General features: G+C 38.3%; 1 protein-coding gene across 1 annotated transcript in view; it reads left to right on the forward strand.

Moving 5' to 3' along the window:
• LOC113240543 (Kv channel-interacting protein 1-like) overlaps positions 1-9,732 on the forward strand; it is an 83,574-nt gene that overhangs the window by 62,280 nt on the left and 11,562 nt on the right. Inside the window, exon 4 of the mRNA XM_026477879.1 lies at positions 4,991-5,061. Coding sequence (XP_026333664.1) covers positions 4,991-5,061 — 71 coding nt within the window. The remainder of the gene's footprint in view (positions 1-4,990; positions 5,062-9,732) is intronic.

Below are 9,732 nucleotides of genomic sequence, written 5' to 3' on the forward strand. Positions count from 1 at the left end.
TTACAGCTACCAGTCCTTTAATTATTAATACCAATCTTTGTATTAATAATTATAACAAACTAGTGGAGTAATTTCACAAAAAATAATTGAATATCAATTCAATAAAAAAAATTAATTAAAATTAAAGCCTTTAGAAAAATGTATATCGTATAATATACGTGCTCTATTTAGTTCAGTTAATAAAAAAAAATTACTATATGTCTATCTATGACTACTGTGGTTTTCTTGTAAAATTCCGAAGTAAGTTTGTGTTTTTTTTCGATTATAAAATTTTTTAGGAATATTGTTTTCACACCGTGTAGTATCAGTGTTTACCATTGACTTACAAATAAATGGACGACGGGTCTAATACAAAAACTACGAAAAAAATGTCCCAAGTCAACCTATTTAAACGTAGTGACATGTAAAGGAATATGAAAAAGCTAAAACGTTGAATTTAAATTGTTAATTTTGCTTGCTTCGCTGTCAGTCGAACAAACGAAGACTAAAGCGTGAATGACGCTCTGTATACGATTTTAACGCCCTATAAGTTCGGATACTTTTTAGTGCGGACCGGACGTCCATATAATTGTAAGTCAATGGTGTATACCCTCAATTTTACTGTAATATTATTTCCAAAGTGATTAATTCAACACTGTCAGTCTCATGCGGAATCATCGAGTATATAACCAGAAATAGAGACGAAATAACCGCTCACGCGATGCGCTCCTCCTACCGCAAAATGGCGGCTATTTGGTTTCGCAAATTAGAAAAGGATTCAGTTTAAATACAAGTTTTTATAAATAAAAAATATTATTCTGCATTGCTAAATAAATACCCTCCGTACTACTAACAAAAACATCTCAAATAAAATGCAGTAATACACCGCAAATCCTGCACTTAAAAAGCACTAATGAAATTTTTGGTGTACTTGGATAAATATGATAATATTCCGTTTGAGTGGTTCTAACGTTTACCATGAAATTACTCCTTAAAGTATAGTTTATAAACATTTATTTTCAGGGTAAACTTAAAAAACGCTACTTACGGTATGTTTTCAATAAATAAACACCGAAATCACCAGCCCAAATAATAACACACACGATTGTCGTGACGTATTTTTGAAGTTGTTTATTTTTTAAATGACAGACCCAGGCATTAAAAACTTTATGGTTTGCTAGAGTAGTTACCGAAATAGCAATTAATATTAGTTCTTTTACCTGTTATAACTTCGATATCCGATAAATCGGTATAAAACCATCACCGGCACCTCTAGGTGTGGTATGCGTTTACGGCTGCATGTATCGCGTGAGCGGATAAGGGCCATCCATCCCTGGCAACTCATCAGGCAAATCACATCAACAACTCTCGGTTGCGCTGAAATCACAAATTAGAAAGCTGAAATGGTACAGCTTCAACAACTGATCTATATGTACGTATCCGTATACTCCAAAAATATTCTGTATTTATATAATATCTCTAACAATGGGGGCTGTTCCATTTGGTGGTGTGGGAAAAACAGCAAAACATCTAATTACAAAACAAACGGAATCACATTTCATCGATAATTAAATATTAAATATGTAACTTTTCAATTTTCGTCTATTATACCAAAGCACAAGTTAAACTGGTCCATTTTAAGTGAAACAATTGGCAACACCCGTCAATTGTTTCGAATTCGGGCTGGCCAATCGGAGCGCAGTTGTCACCGTAATGATTTGGCAGAATAGTTTTCAAACAAATTAAATGACATTTCTTCTCTATTTTTGGTTATATAATCAATATGCGTAATCAACCAACGCATTCGAGTTCTCCATACCACAGATAGTAGCTTTGAAAAATATCAAAATTCCATCTTGTATCTATCTAGCCACTGGTCGTTGTAAATTACTGGTTTCATAGCACACACCAAAATAGGGAAGTGAAAAGGGATTTCCAATCTTACTACTAATCATATCTCACAAAAAGTACTAATCATATCTCACATGGAAGCATCACATAAAACGAAAAAGAGATGAAGTCAATCTCAAGTATGGCAACCTTCATTGGCTCGTGGGAAGAAATTCAGCATTATCAATAGACTATAAACTTCTAATACCACTCAGTCTTAAAACCCATTTGGATATACGGTATTCAGCCGTGGGGTACTTATATACTTTGTCTCCAACGAGTGCAGAATTGTGTCCCGAGGGCAGTGGTCAATGCCCCTTGGTTCACTCGTAATGAAGAGATCCATGTCCGACATAAAACTAAGCATAAGTAACGTCTATCTTGTCGCGGTCAAAGTCAAAGTCAAAGATTATTTATTCCATAGGTAAAATAAATTTACACTTGAAATCGTCACATTTAAGCTAGTGCTCGTTCGCTATGCTGACCTCCCTGAGAAGAACGCGCAAGAAACCCTAGGGATTGCTCTTTTCAAATAAACTTAAATGCTATGGAATACACTTTGAATCAAATTTGTGTGGATTCTGGATCCATGTTGTCTTTCCATACATCTTTATCTAACACGTAGTCTTCAATTTTGTAATATGATTTTTCGATCAAAATATTTTTAATGTAGTTTTTAAACTTAGGAAATGATAAACTTAATATATGCTCCGGAATCTTATTGTAAAAACGTATACAGTTCCCCATAAAAGAGTTGTTTACCTTCGTTAAACGAAATCGTGGTACCATGAGTTTGGACTTAGCTCTAAGGTTAATATTATGGATATCTTCTTTCTTATTGAAATTATGTATATTTTTACGATCATATAAAATATTTGAGTAAATGTACTGTGATGCTACAGTCATGATACCAGTCTCCTTAAACTTTTCTCTGAGAGAAACCCGAGAGCCTAGATGGTACACAGAACGAATCGCTTGTTTTTGCAATACAAATATGGTTTGAATATCTGCCGCTTTACCCCATATGAGAATCTTCGGAACTTCTAAACTAGATCCATCAACTATGGTCAAACGGTTTCAGCGAGACCATGTTCCATAGTTGGGAGGAGTGGCACTGGCCGCTCTACCAAAAACATACTATCTCGTTTAAAAGGTTCGCTTGTGGCTTGGCGGCCGATAGCAAATAAAATAATAATACAAAATAAATGTGCTAATGAGTACCAGAACAACGGAATTCTCTCTGGGGCACTTTCCAGAACATCCAGACTAGAACCAATTTAGAAAAATTCATTTCCCATTTTGGCCCAACAGGGAATCGAACCCGGATCTCGTCATCCAGCGCCAACAGTAGAAACCTTTAGGCCAACGAGGTCGTCAAAGGATGAAAAAGATGCTTTATTATTTTTATGAGTTTATTTTTAAGGCTATTTCGTCGTGAAGTTGACCTTTTGTCTTCTGTGACCTTAAACAAGCGTGGCAAGAGGCTTATTAGGTGACTCGAATTTAGTAGAGGCCAATGTACGGAGCCTTGAACACCGCCGTAAAGTAGCCTGCTATTCTACAGGATATATCACGGAGAATGTGCGATGGAATTGCATAATTTGGTTACGCCTTCCCCTTTCCATCATCGGGGGACTAGACGTGGGCTGGGATTCCACGCCTGTTGTGGATATTCTAAAGATTTACACAAAGACGTATATATTTAAATAGACACCGCAAGTACTGCGATCTGCATGAAAACCGAGCGTGCCACATTTTTTGTACCCCTTTTGACGTCATAAGCGCTATTTAGTGATGGGAAACCTCCTTCAGCACTAAAGAGATTGATTAAATCGAAGACGCGGACGCAACACGTATTTAGAATAATCGCTATTCAAGTATTTGTTAATTATAAGAAGCCGTGACATATTAATATATCAAAATAATATCAGAATAAGATAATTAAGTCCTTTGTTAATACGTGTTTTGAAAAAAAAGTTGCAACGTATATATCGAGTTCTTAGATTGTCGCTATTGTTAGTAATAGAAAATTAAACTATTTTTCAAACAAACCTATACGTATGGTTTGTTTGAAAAAACAAATATACGCGATTTAAAACCGGAAAAATAGTTCCATTTCCTATTGCGACGTACAACTAAAAAAAAACATCAATTAGACTTAATAGAATAAGAATTATCATCCCTTTGTTTTCTAAATCGTTTAGAATCGAGGTCTGTTTTGCAACAAGTGAAGTAAAATTTGACCAAAAATATGACGACGCGGCTGAACCACGAAACAAGCCACGGCGGTAACGGGGATTCCTTGACTCGTATTAATGGGTTTCCCTAGTGCGGGGCTGTGAGTGTGTGCAAAAAAAAAATACACAGCCTCACTGGCCCTCCCTTACCTCCTGGCCTATGCAATAATGTACTATACACAAACAGACTTTAATTTATTAATATTTATTAATTATTTAAGATAGGTTATTATTTATTTGGTAAAATGCGGAGTGCATTTTACATTGGTGCAGCAAGCGAACAGTTAGCTACAGGTGAAGACTCGGGGTCGTATTCCAGAACTCTACTCAATACTCAAGTCAGGACTTGAGTATTACAGTGAGCACTGAAAATCATACTCAAGTCCTTGCCAATTAGGGTCGTATTTCCAGTGCTTGAAATCATACTCAAGTCTGCTCAAATCCTGACTTGAGCATTGCGTAGAGTTCTAGAATACGACCCTGAAATTCAATAATGCTGAGTCTTTAAACTTTTTGTTCACATCACTCAACAGTACGTATTTTTAACCGGCTTCAAAAGGGAGGTTTCTCAAATCGGTTGTATGTTTCTTTTTTTGTATGTATGTTGATATTTGTGGTCCGGTTTTGATGATTCTTCTTTTGTTAGAAAGAGGATCCCTCAGCAGTGGTCCCATTTAAATTTCAAGAATTTATTCTACCGCTAAGTGTGTCGTGTTTTTAGTACCCTGTACTAAAAAAACCACTGACGTTATTTATTAGTTTTTAAGTATTGTGTTTTCTATGTTTTGTAGATAAATAAATGTCTTTTTATTTAATTTTATTTGTTTTAAACGCGCACTTATTTACGCGTATAAAAAAATAAAACATAATTATTGTTGTTACAGACTCGGCGCTGTACGCTCACTATGTGTTCAAAGCCTTCGACGTGAATTGCAGTGGAGCTATCAGCTTTAGAGTGAGTACTTCAATATATTTCTACTTCCTAAATGAAAATTGAACTAGGGATTCGAACCGATGGCCTCTCATTTGAAAAACAACCGCTCTCTCACTAGGCTACCACATCGCTCTTTAGCTTTTAAAGCTTTTTCTTTAAAATTGCTGTAGTCTGTAAAAGCTCTATAAAAGTTTGTTATAATTATTAATACAAAGATCGTACACTCAGAAAAAATTTCTTCCATCCGGCCGGATTCGAACCGACCTCTTCTAGCATACCGTGGCAGACGCTATACCAACTAAGCCACGGAACGAAGCAGCGGACCTCACGATTTTTTCTATATTTGTTGTCGTGTCTTTGTATTTGGTTTTTTGAACGACTTTTTAGCCGTAGCGCCATCTATGAGAATTTTAAGTATCTCGTCACCCAATTAGATACCTTTACAGCTACCAGCCCTGGCTAGAGATGTCGCTCTTCATTGTATTTAAATTTTTTTTATTGAATTGATGTTCAATTATAATCTATAAAAGCTTATAGTAGTAGTGGTAGAGCTTCTTGTGAAAGAGTTCGTCCAAGGTAGTGCTGCCACGTTACCTATTTCCATCGCCAAGTAATAATTTGGGTGCTGGTGATATTACAGGCACATGGTGTCGTGCAGCGGATGGTAAACTACACGCTTATCCATAACAGTTGCAATGCCACTCAGACATTGACTTACAAATAAATGGACGACGGGTCTAATACAAAAACCACGAAAAAAATGTCCCAAGTCAACCTATTTAAACGTAGTGACATGTAAAGGAATATGAAAAAGCTAAAACGTTGAATTTAAATTGTAATGTCATCGCAGTACTGTCTAATTCTGCTTGCTTCGCTGTCAGTCGAACAAACGAAGACTAAAGCGTGAATGACGCTCTGTATACGGTTTTAACGCCCTATAAGTTCGGACACTTTTTAGCGCGGACCCGACGTCCATATAATTGTAAGTCAATGCACTCAGAGCTTTAAATCACAAAGATCTGAGGGTCACTGCCACTGAACCCGTCACTATACATAAGTCGATAAGTCCCATGTGCCTGTAATTTCAACAGCACCCTTGCCCTTCTAAACCGAACCACATTACTACTTGGCGGCAGAAATAGGTAAGGCAGTACTTCCCTGGACGAACTCTATCATACGGAGGTTTACTGCTACGAAAAGGAAACGAAAGGAAAATTTTCCCCATATTATACATCACGTAGTTATATGTAGCGACAAAATGTGAAAACTTGAGCCTAATCAATGCGAAGCACCCTCTGTAATGTGCTTGTTTTGATCGTAGATACGCCGCGTTCGCCTACAGACGTTCCAATAAATTTTTAAGAGTTACTTTATCGTTTTATTGGCCTTCTTAGCAAGGAGATATGTTATCGCTGACAAGCATTTTTGGCAGTGACATAATAGCAGTCGACAGAGTTGCAGTTTAACATTAAGAGTCGTATTCCAGAACTCTACTCAATGCTCAAGTCAGGATTTGAGTATGATTTCAAGCACTGGAAATACGACCCTATCCGCTCACGCGATACATGCAGCCGTAGACGCATACCACACGTAGAGGTGCCGGTGACGATTTTATAGCGATTTATCGGATATCGAAGTTATAACAGGTAAAAGAACTAATACTAATTGCTATTTCGGTAACTACTCTAGCAAACCATAAAGTTTTTAATGCCTGGGTTTGTCATTTAAAAAAAATAAACAACTTCAAAAATACGTCACGACAATCGTGTGTGTTATTGTTTGGGCTGGCGATTTCGGTGTTTATTTATTGAAAACATACCGTAAGTAGCGTTTCTTAATATTACCCTGAATATAAATGTTTATAAACTAAACTTTAAGGAGTAATTTCATGGTAAACATTAGAACCACTCAAACGGAATATTATCATATTTACCCAAGTACACCAAAAATTTCATTAGTGCTTTTTAAGTGCAGGATTTGCGGTGTATTACTGCATTTTATTTCAGATGTTTTTGTTGTAGTACGGAGCATATTTATTTAGCAATGCAGAATAATAATTTTTATTTATAAAAACTTGTATTTAAACAGAATCCTTTTCTAATTTGCGAAACCAAATAGCCGCCATTTTGCGGTAGGATGAGCGCATCGCGTGAGCGGCTAATGGCAAGGACTTGAGTATGGTTTCTAGTGCTTTAAATCATACTCAAGTCCTGACTTGAGCATTGAGTAGAGTTCTGGTATACGAACCTTAGACTATTTTTCCATCCTCTAAGGTTTAACAGAATGCAGTAGGCAAAGAGTTTTTTTTTAAATATTAGTATTATGGGTGACAGGGTGAACAAGTCGTGCGCCCGGTGTTAAGCGACACGCCTATCCATAACAGTTGCAGTGCCATTCAGAGTTTTAATTCACTAAGATCTGAGGGGCACTGCCACTGCGCCCGTCACCCTGAGACGTTACTTGACAAGTCGAATGTGCCTGTAATTTCACCATTACCCCTTACCCTTCCAAACCGGAACGCATTAATTCTCATATTAGTGCTTGGCGGTAGAAATAGGTAAGATGGCAATACTATTCTCCATGAACTCTTTCACAAGGTTTTGTTACTTGGTTTCATAAAAAAAGTAATTGTGTTAAATGTGAAATAATGTGAACTGGAGATCTAGGATTTGGCGATTGGTGTAAGCACGGTCCTTTTACCCCTTTACTTGCGTGCTCACCTCTTCTGGATTTCGAGCTATGGAAGTGTTACGGACGGCCGTGCGCGCCTGGCCGGTCAGAGCTAGAATTGAGAGGAAAATGAATAATTCAGGAGCTCTGATTGGCCGAGCGGCGTAGCAACCAATTGATAGGACCGGTACGGTGTGGGAGACACCGTACCGGTATAAGTATAAGCGAATATTGGTATTTGTGTTCATTTCCAGTCGTAGGGTACAAAACCTCACCCCGATCTCGCTCTTTCTCACCTTGGGTGAACACGGTCAAATACTTAAGAGTTACGCTCGACAGGAAGCTGTCATTCAAAGCACACGTGACAACCGTCCGCGATCGCGCCTACTTTGTTATGAGCCGGCTCCACCCCCCTCTCCCTTCGTAAGAAGGTGAGATTGTACACGACCTGCATCCGCCCAATCATGACGTACGCCAATGTCGCTCAGTTCACTCAGGCAAATCCCGCTTATACACCGCCTGCAGGCTCTCCAAAATAGATTCATGCGAAACGCGACGGTACCCCGTGGTACCTGCGCAACGCTAACCTCCATATAGATTTACGGCTGCCCACAATAGCCCAATTCATGGAACAGGCATCGAGGAAATACTTCGACTCTGCTCCTCACTACCCCAAACCCTCGTGGTGGCTGCATCCAACTACGACCCCCTCAGGAAACACTTCCATCACGTACGTATGGCCCATCGGCCAAGGGAAGTCCTCAACGATCCTGACGACCCTATCACTCTCGCCTCTTTGAAGGCCGACTAGATCGCTAGTCAGTCCCGTCCCTCACGCACCAACCGTCCTCGCCGGCGAGGTCGCAGAACCCCTCACTTCAGCACGTATAGTGGTAGATTCTCTCTTATAGCACGTCCTTCTGGTGGAAGTCTTTAGTAGCGCCCTGAGCCGAGGTCCGTGCCCACTTGGACGCTCTCAGGCTCGCTACTTAGATTTAAGTTTATTTTGTAGTTTATGTTGCGGGTTATGAGCCTTCAGCTCGCCCTTTTCTTCCGGTGGCGCAGTCAAGGCCATCAGCAGCCAACAGCAAAGTGTCCCAAAAAAAAATGTGGTCATTTGCATTCTTTCATTCTTTCGCTCTTAGTAGTAAGACGTGTTCATGTTGTAAGTCAGATAGACAAGTTTTTATAAGAATATACAGTCCACTTCTCAGATTAAGGAGTTTCATTTCGAAGAAAAGGATATCGAGAGCGGTTCCCAATTGATTACGGATCGGCGCCGTTCATTACAGGAAGGTAATTCAACATTTTCAATATATATATCGTCACCAACTCTCTTTAAAAAAGGTTTAAAAACGGAATTTTCAGCATAATATTAAAACCGTTAACGAGAACACAAAAAGTGCCGGTCATCAGTAATGAACAGCTTATTTTATGATGAAATATTTGAGATCGTTTTCTGGTACGTTAAACAACAACTTTGTGCGATATTTTAAAGACAATAAAACGCCCATCACGGCACGGGTCTTCTCAGAGAATAGGATTTAAAAGTCTAAGTCAAACAATCATTATTTCTTATGTAAGCGTATTATACCTGAAATCGTCAAATTGATTAAACTCTACTGCACGTACGTAAGGCAGATCCCATGGACACGCACAATAGACAACCACAAATTACACCCAAGCTCATGAGAGAACCAAATCGCATCGATATAAACCACTTTGAAAATCATCGGCTAAAGCATTTGCAATCCATTCATCTTTCGACCTATTTTTGGTTACATATGCAAATGGTTCAAACAATACTAAAGAGGGTCAGTGAACTCTGATTCCTGGTAACAAAGATTGCCTTCCCTGACCGGGTTAAAAATTTTATTATCTCGTATTTCCTTATGTCAAATTATTTGGCAGAATATTTGCCTTTCACACAAAAGCTCCGAATTCATTTCGTAATTCTGCCTACTTATATTTTTATTTTAGTTTTGTAACAAACGTACTTTATGTATTAAGTTCCCTAAGAAT

The sequence above is a fragment of the Hyposmocoma kahamanoa genome, unplaced genomic scaffold (genome assembly GCF_003589595.1).
Source record: "Hyposmocoma kahamanoa isolate Upper Pololo Valley unplaced genomic scaffold, ASM358959v1 148, whole genome shotgun sequence".
In the NCBI taxonomy this organism is placed as follows: Eukaryota; Metazoa; Arthropoda; class Insecta; order Lepidoptera; family Cosmopterigidae; genus Hyposmocoma; species Hyposmocoma kahamanoa.